This window comes from Hemiscyllium ocellatum, chromosome 6, assembly GCF_020745735.1.
Source record: "Hemiscyllium ocellatum isolate sHemOce1 chromosome 6, sHemOce1.pat.X.cur, whole genome shotgun sequence".
Lineage (NCBI taxonomy): Eukaryota > Metazoa > Chordata > Chondrichthyes > Orectolobiformes > Hemiscylliidae > Hemiscyllium > Hemiscyllium ocellatum.
In genome coordinates, this window is record NC_083406.1 from 71,566,812 (window position 1) to 71,589,984 (window position 23,173).

Here is a 23,173-nt window from a genome sequence, read left to right on the forward strand (position 1 = left end):
GCTGTTAACATTTGATCATTGAGTAGATTAATAGCTGAGATAAGCGAATACTTGATTTGCAAGGGAATCAAGGGTTACAGGGATAAGGCAGGAAAGTGGAGTTGAGGATGGTCCAATCAGCCATTGAATGATGGAGCAGACTGAATGGGCTGAATAGCCTGCTTATCTATATTATGGAAAACTAACTGAGTGATAATGAAGTAAAAACTAGAAAGATAATGAGAAAGAGAGATTGAGAAGCCATCATTAAGACAGGAATTGTATCTGGTGATGCACTCTCTGTGCGTGTCTCATGAACCTGGCAGTTGGCCCACAGTTCTCACGTGTTCCTTACCAGTGACCTGTGGGTTCCTTTCCTGGCCATTGAGACAGCTCACTGGCCATGGGGAGGAAGAGAATTTGGCTTGTTTGCTGCTGGCCAAGGTCTGCACCAAACTTCAGCTGGGGAAAGGTAACCAGGAGGAGGAGCAAGCATTGGTCAGGAGCAGCCCATGGATTCAGAGTGGAGCTTGGAGGAGAAGGAATATTGGGGCATGTGTCCTCTTTAGCATTCAAAGCATAAATGCAAATAAAATGTCATTAGGTTCTCATTTTGTGGCCTGGATCACACAGTTCGTTCCTGAGCTCTCTCATGCTTAAGGTTCTCCTATACATCTCTCATTGTAGATATTGACAACTGGCTTGACCAGTTTATATTGCATCTGCAGAATGTTCGGGAAATGGTCTCCAATATCTGCAAATGTGCTTGATGCTAAATTTCTGAGCACCTTATCGGATGGATTCCGATATTGTGGAGGAAAAGTGTGTTCAAATGGAGAAGTACAAGGGCCCCACTTCCAGATTCCACTACATGTATACTGATAGGGAGATATGCTAGAGCTCTCAGGAGGATTTAAATTAGTAATGTAGGGGGGTGGGACCCAGGGAGGTAGTGAGGAAAGAGATCAGTCTGAGACTGGTACAATTGAGAACAGAAACAAGTCAACAAGTCAGGGCAGGCAGGGACAAAGCAGAGTACAAAATAGGACTGATAAATTAAACTGCATTTATTTCGATGCAAGAGGCCTAACAGGGAAGGCAAATGAACTCAGGGCGTGGTTAAGAACATGGCACTGTGATATCATAGCAATTACAGAAACGACTCAGGGATGGACAGGACTGGCAGCTTAATGTTCCAGGATACAAATGCTACAGGAAGGACAGAAAAGGAGGCAAGAAAGGAGGGGGATTGGTATTTTTGATAAGGCACAGCATTACAGCTGTACTGAGGGAGGATATTCCTGGAAAGACATCCAGGAAAGTTATTTGGGTTGAACTGAAAAATAAGAAAGGGATGATCATTTTATTGGGATTGCATTATAGACCCCCTAATAGTCAGTGGGAAATTTGAGAATCAAATTTGTAAGGAGATCTCAGTTATCTGTAAGAGTAATAGGGTGGTTATGGTAGGGGATTTTAAATTTTCCAAACATAAACTGGGATTGCCATAGTGTTAAGGGTTTAAGTGGAGAGGAATTTGTTAAGTATGTGCCAAAAAATTTTGTGATTCAATATGCGGATGTATCTGCTGGAGAAGGTGCAAAGCTTTACCTACTCTTGGGAAATAAGACAGGGCAGGTGACTGAGGTGTCAGTGGGGGAGCACTTTGGGGCCAGCGACCATAATTCTATTAGTTTTAATATAGTAATGGAAAAGGATAGGCCAGATCCTACAGTTGAAGTTTGTGGGCAGCATGTGGCACAGTGGCACAGTGGTGAGCACTGCTGCCTCACAGCGCCAGAGACCCGCCTTAGGCGACTGACTGTGTGGAGTTTGCATGTTCTCCCGTGTCTGCGTGGGTTTCCTCCGGGTGCTCCGGTTTCCTCCCACAGTCCAAAGATGTGCGGGCCAGGTGAATTGTCCATGCTAAATTGCCCCTAGTGTTAGGTGAGGGGTAAATGTAGGGGTATGGGTGGGTTGTGCTTCGGCGGGTCGGTGTGGACTTGTTGGGCCGAAGGGCCTGTTTCCACACTGTAAGTAAACTAATCTAAAAAAAAAATTCTAAATAGGAGGAAAGCTAATTTTGATGGTATTAGGCAAGAACTTTCAAAAGCTGATTGGGGAAAATAAGAAGCCATCAGAAATGAGATAATGAGAGTCCAGAGACAGTATATTCTTGTTAGGGTGAAAAGAAAAGCTGGTAGACGTCGATTTTACTGCTCCTCGGATGCTGCCTGAACTGCTGTGTTCTTCCAGCACCACTAATCCAGAATCTGGTTTCCAGCATCTGCAGTCATTGTTTTTACCTAAAGAAATTGAGGGTTTGGTTAAGAAAAAGAAGTAAGCATATGTCAAATATAGGCATGATAGATCGAGTGAATTCTTGGAAGAGTATAAAGGAAGTAGGAGTATAGCGAAGAGGGAAATCAGGAGGGCAAAAAGGGCTTTGGCAAATAGAGTTGAGGAGAATCCAAAGGGTTTTTACAAATACATGAAGGACAAAAGGGTAACTAGGGAGAGAATAGAGCTCCTCAAAGATCAGCAAGGCAGCCTTTGTGTGGAGCCACAGGAGATAGGGGAGATACTGAGTGAGGAGTTAGTGTTTACTGTGGAGAAGGACATGGAAGATATAGAATGCGGGGAAATAAGATGGTGACATCTTGATAAATGGCCGTATTACAGAGGAGCTGGTCAAAGCACAGCAGGCCAGGCAGCATCTCAGGAATAGAGAATTCGACGTTTCGAGCATAAGCCCTTCATCAGGATTCCTGATGAAGGGCTTATGCTCGAAACGTCGAATTCTCTATTCCTGAGATGCTGCCTGGCCTGCTGTGCTTTGACCAGCAACACATTTTCAGCTGTGATCTCCAGCATCTGCAGACCTAATTTTTTACTCGTATTACAGAGGAGGAAGTGCTGGATGTCCTGAAATGCATAAAAGTGGATAAATCCCCAGGACCTGACCAGGTGTATCCTAGAACTCTGTGGGAAATTAGGAAACTGATTGCAGGACCTCTTACTGAGATATTTGTATCATCGATAATCACAGGTGAAGTGCCGGAAGACTGGAGGTTGGCTAATGTGGTGCCACTGTTTAAGAAGGGTGGTAAGCACAAGCCAGGGAACTATAGACAAGTGAGCCTGACATCAGTGTTTGGCAAGTTGTTGGAGGGAATCCTGAGGGAGAGGATGTACATGTATTTGGAAAGGCAAGGACAGATTAGGGATAGTCAACATGCCTCACAAACTTGATTGAGTTTTTTGAAGAAATAATGAAGAGGATTGATGAGGGCAGAGTGGTGAATATGATCTATATGGACTTCAGTACGGCGTTCGACAAGGTTCCCATGGAAGACTGGTTAGCAAGGTTAGAGTTCACGGAATACAGGGAGAACTAGCCAATTAGATACAGAACTGCCTCAAAGATAGAAGACAGAGGGTGTTGGTGGAGTGATGTTTTTCAGACTGGAGGCCTGTGACCAGTGGAGTGCCACTACTTTTCATCACTTATTTATATGATTTGGATGTGAGCATAAGAGGTATAGTTAGTAAGTTTGCAGATGATTCTTTTGGAATATTGTGTGCAATTCTGGTCTCCTTCCTATCGGAAAGATGTTGTGAAACTTGAAAGGGTTCAGAAAAGATTTTCAACGATATTGTCAGGGTTGAAGGATTTGAGCTATAGGGAGAGACTGAACAGGCTGGGGCTGTTTTCCCTGGAGCGTCGGAGGCTGAGGGGTGATCTTTTAGAGATTTACAAAATTATGAGGGGCATGGATAGGGTAAATAGGCAAAGTCTTTTCCTTGGGGTTGGGGAGTCCAGAACTAGAGGGCATAGGTTTAGGGTGAGAGGGGAAAGATATAAAAGAGACCTAAGGGGCAACTTTTTCACGCAGAGGTTCGTATGTGTATGGAATGAGCTGCTAGAGGAAGTGGTAGAGGCTAGTACAATTGCCAAATCTAAAAGGCATCTGGATGAGTATATGAATATGAACAGTGATATGGGCTCAGTGCTGGCAGGTGGGACTAGATTGGGTTGGGATATCTGATTGGCATGGACAGGTTAGACCGAAGGTCTGTTTCCATGCTGAATATCTCTCTGACTCTGAAATGAAAGTCTTCCAAGTTTTTGGGAATTATTGAGCATTACAAGCCCTGACTCATCTAAACAAATGTAGAAGCCTGGTCAGCAATGAACAGGGAAGCCGCAAGTAAAATGAAAAATCCTTGAAACAATATTGAAGTGGCCTGAGGCACATGCAGATTCAGACATGTTGGTTATCATTGCATCTATTTATGGGCCATAAAATGAGCATATTCTAGTGAAATTGAGACTCAATTCGTCTTCTGAATATAAAGTTGTCAAGATCTGGTGCATTCAAGGTGACTGTTGAATATCAGGATGGAATTCAGTGAGGAAGATAAGCTGAGTGGTCAAATTCCTCCAGATGTCTTACTGCAGCTTATAGTAAGGTATAAAAGGAAATACGTCAGCATGTGCATATGAGAAGATCAATGCTGTGTTGCTAAATGATATGATTGGAACTTGCATCTACATTGTGAATTAATATCAGATTTTGGAGCAATGAAGGAATTCAAGAAGACACAATATTATCAGCCTGCAAACATGCAGCTAACCTCTTATTTGCTCATCTTTTGTGTATTTTCTATAAACCTTCCTAGGACTTCTAAGGCTTCCTTATTGTGGACAGTGAGATGAACATTGGTGAGGTTCCTTCACTAAATAGCTGATGTATGTTGCTGGAATTAGAAAACTTTCTCCCATGCAAAGAGAGCTCTGCTGGTATTGGATCTCAGGAGTGAATGTTGTGTCTTTTTTCTAACAAGGCATTTATCAATTTGATGAGCACCAAACGTACTCCATGCAAACTGAAAATATAATCCATCAGAGTTCTGTATTATTATATATTAGAAACAAGAGATTAAAATTTCTGTAATTCGGGTGAAAATCTTTATAAATTTGCAAATCTTCATGAAAAGAAAGGTTTCTCTAATATTATTGTGTCAATTAAATAGTTTATTTTGCATATACATTTTGTGTATTCGCATTGTCACTGTGGTAATCCGTAAACTCCAAAACAAACAATTGACAGAATACTTTATGCTCTCAGTACCTGGAAACACAGTCATCCAGCAAAGTAGTTTTGTGGCCACTTTATTGAAAGTTTGCATTATTTGTAAATGTGAAATATTGAGCTCAAGGTATTTGGGTTAAAATATCTTCAAAGCTCTTTTAAAAAAAGGCTTCAAGTGAAGGTATTACACTAGTTCAAATGATGTTAGTGCCATCATATTATGTTGAGAAATGAATTAACTTTTCTGTTATGCTTTCAAAGGATCCTCATGCCAGCTTTGATTTCAATGACCATTTTGATGATCAGCATGATCCAACACCTGAAGATGTTGACGGATCCAATGGGTAAGATATTTTGATGCATTTTCTTCCGACCAACTGAGAAGGGTGACCAATTCTCCTCCTTCCAGCTTGCTCAGTTGATCTCAACAAAGTTCTTTTTAAGCACAAAGCTATGTCTCTTTCCACTGAAATGTCATGAACTATGTTTCCTGTAAGCATCAAAGAATTGATCAGAAGGTTTTCCTGAGCTATAGAAACAGCAAATGTCTAAAAAGAGGGTATGTCCTGTACAAAGAAAAAGAAAAGATTATACATGTTAGATTTCTTTGGGTGTCTTTTTTTTAATCCATTCATGATATCTGGGTATTATTGAATAGGCTAGCATTCATTGTCCATCCTTTGAAGGAGAACATAGAACTGGACTAAGGCAAATATAAAGGATATGAAATAAGAACTTTCAAAAGTTGATTGGTGTGAATTATTCACAGGTAAAACCATGCTGACTATACCTAATCAATCCTTAGGGCGGCACGGTGGCACAGTGGTTAGCACTGCTGTCTCACAGCACCAGAGACCCGGGTTCAATTCCCGACTCAGGCGACTGACTGTGTGGAGTTTGCACGTTCTCCCCGTGTCTGCGTGGGTTTCCTCCGGGTGCTCCGGTTTCCTCCCACTGTCCAAAGATGTGCGGGTCAGGTGAATTGGCCATGCTAAATTGCCCGTAGTGTTAGGTAAGGGGTAAATGTAGGGGTATGGGTGGGTTGCGCTTCGGCGGGTCGGTGTGGACTTGTTGGGCCGAAGGGCCTGTTTCCACACTGTAAGTCTAAGTCTAAGTCTAAGTATAACACCACAGGCCCTTCGGCCCTTGATGTTGCGCTGCCCTGTGAAACCAATCCAAAGCCCATCTAACCTTCACTATTCCATTCTCATGCATATGCCTATCCAATGACCATTTAAAGACCAATAAAGTTGGTGAATCTATCACTGTTGCAGGCCCCTACTACTCACTGGGTAAAGAAACTACCTCTGACATCTGTCCTATATCTATCACTCCTCACTTTAAAACTATGCCCCCTCATGCAAGCTATCACCATCTGAGGAAAAAGGCTCTCACCGTCCACCTGATCTAACCCTCTGATTATCTTATATATCTTAATTAAATCACCTCTCAACCTTCTTCTCTCTAATGAAAACAGCCTCAACTCCTTTAGCCTTTCCTTGTAAGACGTCTCCTCCATATCAGGCAACATCCTCGTAAGTCTCCTCTGAACCCTTTCCAAAGCTTCCACATTCTTATTATAATGCAGTGACCAGAACTGCACGTAATGCTCCAAGTGCGGCCGCACCAGAGTTTTGTACAACTACAGCGTGACCTCATGGATCCAAAACTTGATCCCTCTACCAATAAAATTTAAAACATCATATGCCTTCTTAACAGCCCTATGGCAACTTTGAGGGATCTGTGTACATGGACACCGGCATCTCTCTGCTCATCTACACTACCAAGAATCTTACTATTCTCCCAGTACTCTGCATTCCTGTTACTCCTTCCATAATGAATCACCTCACACTTTTCTGCATTAAACTTCATTTGCCACCCCTCAGCCAAGCTCTGCAGCTTATCTATGTCCCTTTGTAACTTACAATATCCTTCAGCACTATCCACAGTCCTACTGACCTTAGTGCCATCTGCAAATTTACCAACCCATCCTTCTATGCCCTCATCCAGGTTGTTTATAAAAATGACAAACAGCAGTGGACCCAAAACAGAACCTTGCCGTACAGCACCAGTGACTGAACTGCAGAATGAACATCTCCCATCAACCACCACCCTCTGTCTTCTTTCAGCTGGCCAAATTTCTGATCCAAAATGATAAATTGCTTTAAATCCCATGCCTCCATATGCAGGAGCCTACCTTGGGGACCCTTATCAGACCTCATCAAACACCTTACTAAACTCCATGTACACCACATCAACCACTTTACCCTCATCCACCTGTTTGGTCACCTTCTCAAAGAACTCAATAAGGTTTGTGAGGCACAGCCTACCCTTCACAAAACCGTGTTGACTATCTCTAATCAACTTATTCCTTTCAAGGTGATTATAAATCCTATCTCTTATAACCTTTTCCAACACTTTACCAACACCTGAAGTAAGGGTCACTGGTCAATAATTACCAGGGTTATCTCTACTCCCCTTCTTGAATAAGGGAACAACATTTGCTATCATCCAGTCCTCTGGCACTATTCCTGTAGACAATGACGACATAAAGATAAAAGCCAAAGGCTTGGCACTCTCCTCCCTGGCTTCCCAGAGAGTCCTAGGATAAATCCCATCCAGCCCAGGGGATTTATCTATTTTCACACTTTCCAGAATTTCTAACATCTCCCCCTTATGAATCTCAATTCCAGCTCGTCTTTTCACCTGTTTTTCAGTATTCTCCTCAACAACCTGCAACCTGCAACAACCATTCCTGTCCCTGCTGTACCCATGTCTCCGAAATGGCTACAACACTGAAGTCCCAGGTACCAACCCATGCTGCAAGTTCACCCACCTTATTCTGGATGCTCCTGGCATTGAAATAGTAACACTTCAAACCAACTTCTTGCTTGCCAGTGCCCTCTTGCAACCCTGAAACCTTATTTCAGACCTCCCTAGTCTCAACCTCCTCAATACTTGAACTACAATTTAGATTCCCACCCCTCTGCTGAATTAGTTTAAACCCACCTGAAGAGCATTAGCAAATTTCTCCCCCAGGATATTGATACCCCTCCGGTTCAGGTGAAGACCATCCTGTTTGTGGAGGGCCCACGCACCCTAGAAAGAGCCCCAATAATCCAGGAATCCAAAACCCTCCCTCCTGCATCATCCCTGTAGCCACATGTTCAACTCCTCTCTGTCCATATTCCTTGCCTCACTAGCACATGGCTCAGATAACAAAGGTGTAAGGTGTTGTGGTTCTGTTCGCCGAGCTGGAAGTTTTTGTTGTAAACGTTTCGTCCCCTGGCTAGGCGACATCATCAGTGCTTTGGAGCCTCCTGCGAAGTGCTTCTTTGATGTTTTTTTTAGATTAGACTTACAGTGTGGAAACAGGCCCTTCGGCCCAACAAGTCCACACCGACCCGCCGAAGCGCAACCCACCCATACCCCTACATTTACCCCTTACCTAACACTACGGGCAATTTTAGCTTGGCCAATTCACCTGACCCGCACATCTTTGGACTGTGGGAGGAAACCGGAGCACCCGGAGGAAACCCACGCAGACACGGGGAGAACGTGCAAACTCCACACAGTCAGTCGCCTGAGTCGGGAATTGAACCCGGGTCTACAGGCGCTGTGAGGCAGCAGTGCTAACCACTGTGCCACCGTGCCGTTTCTTCCGGTATTTATAGTGGTCTGTCCTTGCCGCTTCCGGTTGTCAGTTTCAGCTGTCCGCTGTAGTGGTTGGTATATAGGGTCCAGGTCGATGTGTTTGTTGATGGAGTTTGTGGATGAATGCCATGCCTCTAGGAATTCCCTGGCTGTTCTCTGTCTCCTTGAATGCTCCAATGCTCCTTGAAATAGATGTCGTTTACATATTCCATGTTTGCAGAGGGTTATTGTTTGCAGAGGGTTATTGTTTCCAGGCTGATAAATTGCAGTAGAAGTTTCATATTCAACATGTGAAGATTCTCATAATAATGTAAATCAAATAAGAGCTGAGGACCTTTCCACACATCCCATAGGGTCTGACTGATTGATTTCAGTGCTCTTCAGGAAGATGTTAATTTCAGCTCAGACTGTCTTTGGCCGATAAACGTCAGTTTTCTGACCCTTTGCCAAATTATGAGAGCCAGGTGATCCCGAAGTCCATTTTAAGGAAGTTTTCAGGTCAGTTTCTTTGAACTGTTTCTCGGCATTAAAGTTCCAAGTTCAGTCAATGATGGAAGCTAAAGATCAGGAGAGTTTTTATCGATATTTTCTAATCAAACTGTTCAGAGATCTTACTACTTATATCTCACCTCGGGCAACTTCTGTGTGGAGTTTGCACATTCCCCCCATGTATGCGTGGGTTTCCTCCGGTGCTCAGGTTTCCTCCCACAGTCCAAAGATGTGCAGGTTAGGTGAATTGGCCACGCTAAATTGCCCGTAGTGTTAGGTGTAGGGGAATGGGTCTGGATGGGTTGCTCTTCGGAAGGGTCGGTGTGGACTTGTTGGGCCGAAGGGTCTGTTTCCACACTGTAGAGTATCTAATCTAATCTAATCTAATCTGCAGCAGGTGAGACTTGACCCTGGGTCTCCTGGCTCTAAATTAGGCTGGCACACAAGAAACGTCGGAGCAAGCTATATCATTGAGATAGTATTAATGACGTCTTCTTTCTTGCATTCTGCATTTTCTGATGGTTTGATTTCCTGGGTAGAGCCTGATGCATGTGCCTTGCTATTGGCTCTTGCCCTTGTCCACTTCCACTCCCGGTTACTAGTTCCCAGTTCTCAGTCCCACCCTGACATTGCTTTTTGTCACCCAAACCCTGCCTTTCTCCAATCTAAGCTTTTGCTCTTGACATTGATGAGACTGGGGTGCAGAATGGAATTTGTGTGGTGTGAACGTTGGTTGGGGGGGGAGTAGCTGGGGTGGGGTGTTAGCATGGAATGGGAGGAGTTGAGGATGGCATTGGAGGGGCAATGGGCAGCAACATGGGAATAAAGGAGGCAACATGGAAAGAAGATTACATGGGAGGAGAACTGTATGGGTGGGCAAAATATAACTTAGGATGGCGACATGGGAAGTGGTTACAGTACTATGCGAATGAATGGCAAGGGAGAGAGTGCAACAGGATGTTGGGGACAGGTAGAATGGAAGCACTTTGGGCAGAAAAGAGGGGTGGGCCTGGGAAGGGTTTTGGGAGGTGTGAAATGAGTAATAAAGATAGCACAATAAGGAGTGAGATGGGGATTGGATGTATGTTATATGAGAGTAATGAAAGAAAGAAGATGGGTATGGCAAGAGATGAGTGAAACAGGAAGTATAGAATGGCATGAGGTGGAATTGTAAATAAGTTGAAACAAAAATATTCATTTCACCATGTTTGTTTTGGAGGTCTCTGCTTGTGTAAAATTATTGCTGTTGAGTCTATTCTGAAGCAAAACTCAAAAATGGCATATGACTGAAATGGAAGTGAAACATTGTAAATGTATTTTCTTCAAGGATAGTAGGAAATTGATCAAAGTAGATGCAATAATTCTTTCAACATTATGGAACATGGGATAGAGTGGCTTAATGGTAGTGTCATTGAACTGGCATTGTGGACATTCCTGGGTACAAATTCCATAATAGCAGCTGGTGGAATTTAAATTCAATTAATTCATGAAAACAGTCTGGATTTGAAAGCTAGCCTCAGTAAAAGTGACCATGAAATGAAACTTTCGTCAATTGTCAAAACTCATCTGGTTCATTAATGTACTTTTGGGAAGGAAATCTGTCATCCTTACCTAGTATGGGGTACATTTTTTTTAATACACTCATGGGATATGGGCATTGCTGACTGGCCAGCATTTATTGCCCATCCTTAGATGCCCTTGAGAAGGTGCTGGTGAGCTATCTTCTTGAACTTCTGTAATCCACCTGCTGTAGGTAGACCCACAATGCCCTTAGGGAGGGAATTTCAGATTTTGACCCAGTGACAATGAAGAAACAGTGATATATTTCCAAGTCGGGATGGTGAGTGACTTGGAAGGAAACTTGAAGGTGATGGTGTTCCCATGTATATGCTGCCCTTGGCCTTCTAGATGGAAGTGATCATGAGTTTAGCAGATGCTGTCTAAGGATCTTTGGTGAATTTCTGCAGTGCAACTTGAAGATAGTATATACTGCTGCTATTGAGTATTGGTGGAGGGGGAAGTGGATGCTTGTGGATATGATGCCAATCAAGTGGTCTGCTTTGTCCTGAATGGTGTCAATCTTTTTGAGTGTTGTTAGAACTGCACCCATCCAGGCTAGTGGGAAGTATTCTCTCACACTCCTATCGATGGAGTTTTGGGAAGTCAGGAGGAAAATTACTCACTGCAGTATTCCTGGTTTCTGACTTGCTGTTATAACCACTGTGTTTATGCGGCAAGTCCAGTTGCATTTCTGATCAATCGTAACTCCAAGGACGTTGATAGTAGGGGATTCAGTTAATGTAACACCGTTGAATGTCAAGGGATGGTGATTGTCTCTTATTTGAGTTGAGGATTGCCTGGCAGTTCGGTGGCATTAATGTTATATGCTGCTTGTCAGCTCAAGCTTGGATATTGTCCAGATCTTGTTCCATTTGAAATTGGACTGCTTCAGTATCTGAGGAGTTGTGAATGGTGCTGCAATTCTCAGTGAACATTCCCATTTTTGATGTTATGATGGAGCCAAGGTCACCAATGAAACAACTGAATATGATTGGAATTACAACACTACCCTGAGCAGATTATTGCTGAGTAGGTGTTGTTTGATTGTGCTGTTGATGACAGCTTCCTGCACTTTACTGATGAGCACGTGTAGGCTAATGCTGTAGTAAATGGGAGGTGATGGCCTCGTGCTATTATCACTGGACCATTAATCCAGAAACACAGCTAATATTCTGAGTTCAAATCCCACCATAGCAGATCATGGAATTTTATTTCAATGGAATTCTGGTGTTAAGAGTCTGATGATGACCATGAAACTATTGTCAATTGACAGAAAAATCCATCTGTTTCACTAAAGTCCTTTAGAGAAGGAATTCTGTTGTGCTTACTTGGTCTGATTTATGTGTGACTTCAGACCTACAGCAATGTGGTTGACTCCTGAATGACTACTGAAATGGCCTGGCAAGCAATTCAGTTCAAAGGCAACTAGGCATGGGCAATAAATTCTGGCCAACCAGCAACACCCACATCCCATGAGTGAGTTGAAGGAAACTGGTCAGGTTGAATATGTGCTGCTTTTTGTCGATGGGGCATACCTGGGAAATTTTCCGCATTTTGGGTAGATGTCAGTGTTGTAACTGTACTGGTTCAGCTTGTTTGGAGGTGAGGGGCATGTGACAAGTTCTGGAACATCAGTCTTCAGTACTATTACTGGAATGTTGTCAGGGTCCATAGCCTTTGGAGTTTCTCGTGTCTCCAACTGTTTCTTTATATCATGTGGAGTGAATTGAATTAGCTGAAGATTAGTATCTGTAATGCTGGGGACCACTGGAGGAGGTCGAGATAGATCATCCACTTGGCACTTCTGGCTGAACTTTGCTGTAGGTGCTTCAGCCTTATTTTTTGCTCTGTGTTAGACTCTTCCATCATTGAGGATGAGGATATTTGTGGAGTCGCCTCCTTCAGTGCACAGTTTAATTTTCCACCACCATTCACAACTGGATGTGGCAGAACTGCCAAGCTTAGATCTGATCTGTTGGTTGTGGAATCATTTAGCTCTCTCTGTCTGTCTGCTGTTTGATGTGCAAGTAGTCCTGTTTGGAGTCTTCACCAGGTTGACACCTCATTTTTAGTTGTGTCTGATGTTCCTCCTGGCATGCACTCCTGCATGTTCCATTGAACCAGAGTTGATCCCCTGGCTTGATGGTAATGGTTGAGTAGGGGATATGCCAGGCTATGAAGTTGCAGATTGTGCAGAATACAGTTCTACTGCTGTTGTTGGCTCATAGTGCCTCATGGATGCCCAATCTTGAAATGCTAAATTTGTTCTAAGTCTGACTCATGGTGCCACACAAAACAGTAGAGGTTATTCTCACGGTGAAGGTGGGACTTAGTAAGTGTGACCACTGAAAGTCTCAGCGGAGACAGAGACTGTCATGGACTGTCTAGCAGCTATGTCCTTTAGGACCCAACCAGCTTGATCAATTGTGCTGATGCCATACCCATTCTTGAAATACCCCACCCAGAGTACATTTTGTTTCCTTGCCACCCTCAGTGCTTCCTCCAAGTGCAATTCAATGTGCAAGAGTACTAATTCATCAGCCCAGGAAAAACAGTACCTGGACAATACCAAACAGTAATCAGCAGGAGGTTTCCTTGCCCCTGTTTAACCTGATGCCATGCGATATCATGGGGTCCAGAGTCAATGTTGAGGACACCCAGGACAACTTCCTCGCTCCTGTATACCACTGTGCTACCACTTCTGTTGGGTGTATCCTGCCTGTGGGACAGGACATGTCCAGGGATGGTAATCGTGGTGTCTGGGACACAGTCATACTCACTGATTCATATATTACAGACAATGTCAGACTGTTGCTTGACTAGTCTGTGAGACAGCTCTCACAATTTTGGCACTAAGCCCCCAGTTGTTATTAAGGAGGACTTTGTAGGGTCAACGGGGTTGATTCTGCTGTTGTCTTCTCCAGATTCTCAGTCACTGTGAGGTCTGTCCAGTTTCATTTTGTTGTTGAGACTTTGTAACAATGTTGCGGCTGACGTTCATTTCGACACTTCAGAGGCAGTTGAGAGTCAACCACATTGCTGTGGGTTTGGAATTGCATGTTGGATGGCAAATTTTATTCCCTTCAGGACATTAGTGAGCCAGATGGGTTTTTGACAATCGACAGTAGCTTCATGGTCTGCTGTGGCAGGATTTGAACACTGGTCCTTAGAACATTAGCTTAGTTTTTGGATTAGTAGTCTGACAAAAGTATCATCAGGCCATCGTATCCCTAATGTAATTGACTCACATTGGTAAGGCACTCAAGGCTGGTCTTCTCAGCAATACTCAAATCTCATGAAAAAATAAATCAATTTAAGACCTGCTAAATATCAGTTGCAGTTCGTAGTAAGTTGCTGTGAAGTAAGGATTTTGTTGCACTGAGTATAAAAGTTCTTAATAAACATGTTTGCGACAATTGGAATGCACGTTACGTCTCCCCTGACTTTATTAATCTAGGGTCCAGATGAGAGTAGTGCTCAAAGGGCTGATGAATGGCTTTTGCCCGAAACGTCGATTTTCCTGCTCCTCGGATGCTGCCTGACCGGTTGTGCTTTTCCAGCACCACTCTAATCTAGATTCTGATTTCCAGCATCTGCAGCCCTCACCTTTGCCTTTATTAATCTAGTGCTGTTCCTGTTTCTAGTGTATCTAAGACAACCAGGCTAAGAGTTGGCAATTTGGTCTCTCAAACCTGTTCCACCATTCAGTTAGATCATAACTGATCTATATCTAAGCTCCATTTAACCATCTTATCGTTGGATGCCTTTACCAAACAAAAATCCATTAACCTAAACCTGATAACGTAGTTGATTCAGCATTCATAATGTTATCCTCCATCTATCTATCATCCTAAAACATTTATGTAATTTTCAAATACCATGTATTATGAACATTATTTTTGTTTTATTTACCTGAAACATATGTCTAATTGAAGTGGTATTTTTAGTGTTGATGACTTGCACATATTTGGTTTGTTGGACATTGCTCCAGCTGGCAAATATTACCATCAGTGACATTTGGCTTAATTTTAACAGGACCACAAACTAAATGTCAGCAAAGGCAAAGGCTGTCTGTTTTGGCTTCTGAAAAAAACATACAAAAGCTCCAGACTTCCTCCTGGCTGTCATCTCAGCCTTTGATGTGCAGAACCTTGGCATAGTCAAAACTCTACTGCTTTCCCAACATCCAAACCACTGCTGATACAACTTTCTTTTCACCTCCAAAACAGCATCGACCTCACATTTCCCTTAGTAAGGGTCCACAATCTACATTTTTATCCCTGATTTAGACGGATTTTTTTTCCCAATTGTACATTTAAAGTCTGTCAAGGAGACAGAACATCCAGATTGAGGGAATCTTATTTATCTAGTGAATAATGAAATTAGATCATAACATTGCAGCTAAACAAATCATTATCAATAATTAACATTGCAGGTATCTGTTCAATAAATATCAACTTAATATATCAGACTAACCATTCTTTTATGTAAAGTTATTATTGTCTCCTTGAATACAATATGCTCAATCTGTTATTTTCAAACAAAGGACTACTGGGACCACATAAAATAAATTCTTTTATTTCTGAATCAAAATGGGAAATTCCTAACTACTGCAATGATGGCCATAACATTTATCACACTCACATGACAATCACATGGATTCTGTGCTTCTGTTTCTTTGCATGTCATCAAGTCATGGAACAAAGTGCGCTGGTGAAGTGGCAATGGAGGCCAACAACAACTTCTGTGGGGTTGGAATTGCATATAATGCGAAGATTGGAGGTAATTAGATGTCCAGCTGTGGTAGGATGAATGTGAATAGACTCTCATATCTTTTTTGTTGTGCTATTGCATTACTTCTGGTCAAATTATAATTGCAATTTTGTTCAGTTGACACAGTGGGCAAACAAAATGTCTGTGCCATTGCGCTTTTTTCTCATGCCAACAGATCACTGGGATACTATTTTGATTATGCAGCGCAACGCCTTTAACACTTTCCTCTGATTCTGATAAAGTTTTTGTCAGCATCTTTCTAAATATAAAACTTGACTTTCAGCATTTCCAGCACAAATGGGATGCAATGTCGGATCCTAGCTGCTGTTACAAACACATTAGATCAGGAGCGAAACAATAGTATTACTGTGATTGGCAGTCACACTGTTGTGGAACTCCTGGTATACTCTCTAGAACATTCATTTTCAATTTTAATTGCCTTTCTGTGTCACTCTTATTCCTGTTGCTGATGTGACTGTCACTTATATTTTTAAATGTGGTTTGTTTCCTTTATTAAAGACAGTAAAGCAGAATGTTACACAGAAAGCACAGCAATCCAATGACAGTAATGAACTCCTCAGTGTCTGTATATTAAGTCTTGTACCATGCCAGCTATCATTTTAGTGCTCATCTTTGCCTCATGCCTAAAGGTCCTGTAAATACTGTGATACACAAATGCTTAAAGGTTCCTTGCAGCTGAATTGCTGCACCAGAACAAAGACTGGGGTATGATAGGAAACAGGAACTGTTGTGTCGGCTGTTCTGATGTTGGGAACTAAAGCTAAACCTGGTCTTGCCCTCGACTGACATTTACACAGACATCTCCTTTCACCAGGGATCATTAAATTCTGATTAGAAATGAAGGAGCTGAATCCTTTTCATTTTAAACCTGAAGACATTGCAGTTATTTTCAGATACTGAGCAGATCAGAGATCCTGGAGCTATACAATGATATCGGTGGCCTGGTCTCATTCTGAGATTCACGGCTGTCAGGGTTATTCACAGTATTGATGAACTGATCATCTCCTGGGAGGCCAGGTCTCCTAATGGACATGCCTCTATCCTTCACTTCTGTTTAAAACCAGGACTGGGAGAACCCCCAGCCTGTCCACCACCACATCTAGGATTTCAGATGGTGCTATGAAAGTCTTTGTTGGTCAGGTAGATAGTAAGGAAGTTACCTTCATTCCCTGTGATAGGCAGTATAGGTACTGCAAAATAACATGACAGCAGTGGTGCAAAGTGACTCTCAATACCAATGCGTGTAATATTACCCTTAGAGCAAAGTATACAATGACTTGACCAGTATTTCTCAGATAAGGCTCTCATTCACAAATCTCTTACTGTTTGCATAGCTCTTTACTGCCATACTCAGTTTCAGAATTGTCGATGCTTCCCTCAATCGCTAGCCATCTGTCTCCTCCAATCATGCTTTAGTATACCTACCCAGTCTTTCACTTGCACATTCAACCTTTGCTACTCCTGTCATGATGATTACCCAGCTTACTCACAGCATGAACATATGATACTGTCTTGCACATCTTCACAAACATGCAATATGGTACACACTTGCTCACTCTGTCCTATCTTGCACGATAGGCTGGCAAGATGTGAAAAAATCAGGGGATACGCTCACACCAATCAAGGAAACCACAATCACCAGAATTAGTTCAGGAAAGCAATGCATTTTTGCAGATGGCAGACACAAAACACAGGATGCTTGGCTGTTTTATTTTGTGTTCTTTGCTCTCACTGAGCTGTTTTTAGATTAGATTAGATTAATTACAGTGTGGAAACAGGCCCTTCGGCCCAACAAGTCCACACCGACCCGCCGAAGCGCAACCCACCCATACCCCTACATTTACCCCTTACCTAACACTACGGGCAATTTAGCATGGCCAATTCACCTGACCTGCACATTTTTGGACTGTGGGAGGAAACCGGAGCACCCGGAGGAAACCCATGCAGACACGGGGAGAACATGCAAACTCCACACAGTCAGTCGCCTGAGTCGGGAATTGAACCCAGGTCTCAGGCACTGTGAGACAGCAGTGCTAACCACTGTGCCACCGTGCCGCCCACCAGTTTTAATATCAGTTCCAACAAAGTTATGTGGTAACACATAATGTAGCATTCTTTAGCTAGCAAATTGGAAGAGATTGATTAAATAATTCACGCAGTTAGTGTGAAATGTTCTTATCTATGTCTTATGCATCAACAACAGCAGATAACCTTGAATCTATATTGTCCTGCTTCTGTCCAAGAGGAAACCCACGCAGACACGGGGAGAATGTGCAAACTCCACACAGTCAGTCGCCTGAGTCGGGAATTGAACCCGGGTCTCGGGCGCTGTGAGGCAGCAGTGCTAACTGCTGTGCCACCGTCCCCACTGACATATCACAGCACTGCCTAATGATATTCCACGATGAATTTCACCCATTACTGCTTGCCTTTAGCCTCATTTGAAACCCTGTCCCTCTTTCATTTTTCCAGATCCTTCAAAGGTTATAAGTATTTTATTGTTGACCTGTACCGGATTTACTGTGTGTTTCTAAATACATACCAGAGGACTAATTCTGCACAGGTTCACTTGCTCATCTGCCCTAACCTTAGCAGAATAAAAATAAAAACCAGGAGAATAAATGCTCTTAATACCATTTTTTCCAAGTTTGTGATAGCTCTTCCACTGAAGTAGCTGTAACTGCGCAATGTAATTCCAAGCTGAACTGATGCTACGTGAGCTAATTGCTGGAACATGAAGGCAACGTGAAGCAACAAGAACTGAAAACCAAAAATGCTGGGGATCACAGCGGGTCAGGCAGCATTCATGAAGTGGCTGCAAGCTACCATTTCAAATCTCGATGTCTCTTCATCAGGGCTCTGATGAAGAGCCATCTAAACTCAAAACATTAAGCTTTGCTGACCTAGTAAAGTGATTAAACTTCGCTCAACATTTCAAGAAGGTCTTTCAGGTTATCCCAGTCTCGACCACTGCTTTCCACATCACCCACACTGCAACAGAGAGAATTAAATGTTGTTCTTACCCATTAAAGGAGCTGCTTAACCATTTTCTTTTTTGTAGGGGCAAAAATGAGCTATGCTCAATTATATCTGTGATGTGGAAATGCCAATTTTGGACATAAATTGGAAATAAATCTGTTGGATCCTAACACACGGGGGTTTTTTTCTTGGGATGATCAATCCAAGGACAGGTTAAGATAGTTACATTTCTTGAGTGAAAGTATGGGAACAGAATGATCGTCTCTTCCTGAGTAGAATCACATCCTGACCAATATTCTCTTTTCTGCAGCGTCACCTCTAATACCAGAACGTAGGCAAACAACAAGAACGGACTTGTTCCAAAGAAGTTATATTGGACGCAAAGTGTTAACTCTTGTTTCTCTCCCCACAGATGTCTCCAGACCTGCTGAGTTTCCCTAGCACTCCCTGTCCTTGAATAAAGGATAGACCGTTCAGTGAGATCATCGTTGAACTGTTATTTCCTCTATTTGCCTTGGCTCTATAGGTTAAAATCTTTGGTTAGCAAACAGTTATTTAATCCAGTTTTATAACTACTTGAGCTACTGTTTTTTTAATTCATCTGTGGGACATGGGTGTCACTGGCTAGCCAGCATTTATTGCATATCCTTAGTTGTTCTTGAACTGAATAGCTTGCCAGGCCATTTCAGAAGGCAATTGAGAGTCAACCACATTGCTGTGGGTCTGGAGTCAGATGTAGGCCAGACCAAGTGAGGATGACAGGTTTCCTTACCCGAAGGACATTAGTGAACCAGATGAGTTTTTCCAACAACTGACAATGGTTTCATGGCCATTGGTAGATTTTTAATTCCATATTATTATTGAATTCAAATTTCACCATCTGCCATGCCAGGATTTGAACTGGGATCCTCGAACATTAACTGAGTTTCTGGACTAATAGTCAAACAATAATACCATTAGGCCATCACCTCCCATATTTTGCTGTTAATACAACTCAGTTCTACATCTCTACGATCTTTTGTTTGGAATATTTTGTAACTTGTCTATTAAATAGTCCCAAGTTTGGAGTTTAATATTATGCCATCCTGTCCTAGGTTTCCCTACTAGAGTAAAACTGTCCTATAAATCCCTGTTAAAATTCCAAAAAGCTCAAACAATCACTCTGTAAATCTGGTTTGTGCAATCTCTCCTTACAACCCATTCCTTTCAGCCCAAGGTTAGTGTATCCTTTCAAAGGTGTGTAGCTCAGAATTATATATTCTACTCCACATGTGGCCTGACCAGTGCTTTATATACATGCAGAAACATTTCCTTTCCTTTATATTCTGGACTTCTGGTTAGAAAGAAAAATATTCTCTTAGCCTTTTGAATTACATTTTGTAAAGGCCTTGACATTTTTCTTGATTTGTATACATGAATCCCTAAATCTATTTGGATATCTGCTGTTCCAAGCTTTTCACTGTGTAAATGATCATCATATCTATCTTTCTGTGGTTCAAAATAGTTAACCTCACACTTAGTTGCATTGAAATTTACTTCACTGATCAATTAATCTTTATTCATTATTTTATGCTCCAATCTACACACATGACTATATTATCAATTCTGAATATATAGAGATATATTGCATTGTCTTCGTCAGAAATATGGTGAATACTTGAAACCTATGTTCTGCTTACTACCATGAAAACTCAGCTTATTGGCATTATAACTGTTGCTGTTATTTAATTGTTTCACATATTGCTGCATTACCATGTAATAGTTGTGGCATTTCAAAAGTAAGTTGTTATATAAAATTTAAGTGTTCAATATAAGTACAAAGATTATATTTCTGTTTCAGGCATCCGGATCTTGGATGGGAAAGTAACTGATGCCTTAGAAGCAGCATCTCTTACCTACAATAACAATTATATAGATATCTACAGCTGCTGTTGGGGGCCGAAAGACAATGGGCGGAACTTTGATGGCCCTAGACTATTGACAACCAAAGCGCTACAGGAAGGTGCAGAGAAGGTAAAAGTTATGAGAATTGACATTGAAGATTGTGTACAAGTTCTAAAGCTTGAGGGAAGGTCTTTTCGAGTCAGGTTCCTCTTAAAGAGAACAAAAAAATTTAAATACCATAGAAGATCAACAATTACAACACAACTCTGAAGAGAGCTCTGAGTGGGGGTTGGGGTAATGTCAGGGGTTGGTGGTGGTGACTGTGGCTGTGGCTGCAGCCTTAGAAGTGTTTATCTCTTGAATCCACCTGACTCAGGCATAAGGAAAGAGAGTGTGCCAGATAAAGGGATGAGTGTGTGTCATGCTAAAGAAGCTATGAAATGGGGATGACAACTTGTCAGATAATAAAGCAGCCCACACTTGCATGTATGAAGATCTGGACATCATTCAGTCTTTGGCTGTTAAGTTGCAAGTAACATTCATGCTGACCACATTCCTGTTCCCTGTCAATGGCCTTTCATTGTTGACTTCTATTCAACAGGATTTCTTGGAGGGAGGGGACAGTTAGTCAAACACTTTACTTCATCAGCCACATATAAATATGGTTCCTGCAAAAGCTGGACAGTTGCTTGTATTCTGCTGTGAGTTGTTCAAAACCTGTCACCATCACCATCCAGGACAGAACAGCACTCTTAATGACATTCCATTGACCGCCTGATACAATCACTTTCTCCATGAGCAGTGCACCTTCGCTGTACTGTGTACTTACTGTAAGATGCACCACAGCAACTCAGCAAGGCTTCCTTGGCAGCACATCACAAATTACCTAGAATGACAAGAGTAGCAACTGCATGGGAATACCACCAGCAAGTTTCCCCTTTAAATCATCTAATATTTTAGCTTGGAAAGATATTGATATTTCTTTGTTATCACTGAGCAAGTAATCCAAGGATTCCCTCTAACGACACTGTGCATATACCCTCACAATACAGACTGCAATGATTCAAAAAGATCACAGCCCACCACTTTCTCAAGGCAATTAGTAATACACGATGTATGTGAACCTTTCCAGTAATCTTTGGATCCTATAAATAATAAAAAACAAGCATTTTGAAAGCAGTCTTGTGTTTTTTAGAAAATTGTGCATATGAAAACACGCAATTTGTTTTTTTAATAGAAGATACCATATGGCAGCTGGTCATAACTGAATGTGTTAAAGGCACTTAAGAGGAAAAAATTTTCCTTTTTTCTGTTATAGGGTCGCAATGGTAAAGGAAGTATTTTTATCTGGGCCTCAGGAAATGGTGGCTTTTTAAGAGATCACTGTGGTGCTGATGGATATGTGAACAGTATTTTTACTGTGGCAGTTGGAGCTGTCAGTAGCTTAGGTCTCAACACCTTTTACTCAGAGGCTTGTCCAGCAGTTATGGCAGTAATCCCGACAGGAGGAACAAGTGATTCACCTTTTGAAACAAGCATGGAGGATGAACTAGCCTTGGTGAGTAAGTCTGATGTAAGGATTGAATTTGGAGATCTTAAGTAGCAGTACTTGGATCGTTATAAATTAATAAACTTGAAATCTATTCCTTAGAACCTTTCCAATTCTGTTGACTGACTTCTGTAACTCTCATTACTTCTGAGTAGATACCTGTATCTGTGCTGCGTGGGCTTCAGCATTATTTGAGGATACTCTGGCAATAACTTATAAATTGCTTCTTCCCAGAATTAGGTTCCACATCCTTAGAGATACCCCCTCCACTAGGAGAAACGCAACGTGAGTTAAAGTAGGAAGTGCATCAATAGCTTTACACAGAATAACTGTGGTATTTTGTGCTAACAGGGCAGTCTGCACACTGTAAGAGAATAAGTTGATGTGAATAATCACTTCTCTCAGCTGACATAATTCGAATAAGTTCTTCCTTACCTTTAGAGTTCTTTACCTTGCTTAGTAGTTGAGTTTTGGGCCTTGGGATATAACCAGCTGAGTATCTACATCTCACCTACATAAAAAGGATGAACGTAATTCCAGAGGTAACCTAACGTGTTGCTGCTTTTGCTATGGTGGAGTCATGGTGGAACACGCAACTATTAAATATCTATTTTTTGGTCAGTGACCAAGATAGAAATGCAGAGAAATTTAAGAGGTTGATAAAGAGCAAATAGTATCTTCAGGCTTTACAGCAGATATTGCAACATACTATAGACTGAATGTGTGTGTCACAGACAAAATGGGAACGGAGTGAACTTAAATCATGATTTCTTTCCCCCTGAAACAGCATGGTAGTGTTTGGTTTACTCCTTTCCCTGTTTAGACCTGTCCCTTGTTGAGGCCTGCTGAATGATGTTCTCCAATGCTAGTTTTCAGTTTCCATTTTTTAAAAATAATCCCAAATCCTTCAAGATGAAATCAAATATAGGGCTTATTAACAAAACATTCAAAACACAAGGGAATTTCTTTGCTATTCCTTGGGTGGCACAGTGGCTCAGTGGTTAGCATTGCTGCCTAATAATGCCAGAGACACAGGTTCGATTCCCACTTTGGCCAACTGGCTGTGTGGAGTTTGCACATTCTCCCCGTGTCTGTGTGGGTTTTCTCTGGGTGCTCCGGTTTCCTCCCACAATCCAAAGATGTGCAGGCCATGCTAAATTGCCCATAGTATTAGGTGCATTAGTCAGTG

At 42.0% G+C, this 23,173-nt stretch overlaps 1 protein-coding gene across 1 annotated transcript in view; it reads left to right on the plus strand.

Moving 5' to 3' along the window:
• LOC132816742 (PC3-like endoprotease variant B) overlaps window positions 1-23,173 on the plus strand; it is an 876,366-nt gene that overhangs the window by 541,389 nt on the left and 311,804 nt on the right. The window contains exons 8-11 of the mRNA XM_060826651.1: window positions 5,337-5,419; window positions 15,472-15,560; window positions 20,392-20,564; window positions 21,754-21,993. Of these exons, the coding sequence (XP_060682634.1) occupies window positions 5,337-5,419; window positions 15,472-15,560; window positions 20,392-20,564; window positions 21,754-21,993 (585 nt within the window). The remainder of the gene's footprint in view (window positions 1-5,336; window positions 5,420-15,471; window positions 15,561-20,391; window positions 20,565-21,753; window positions 21,994-23,173) is intronic.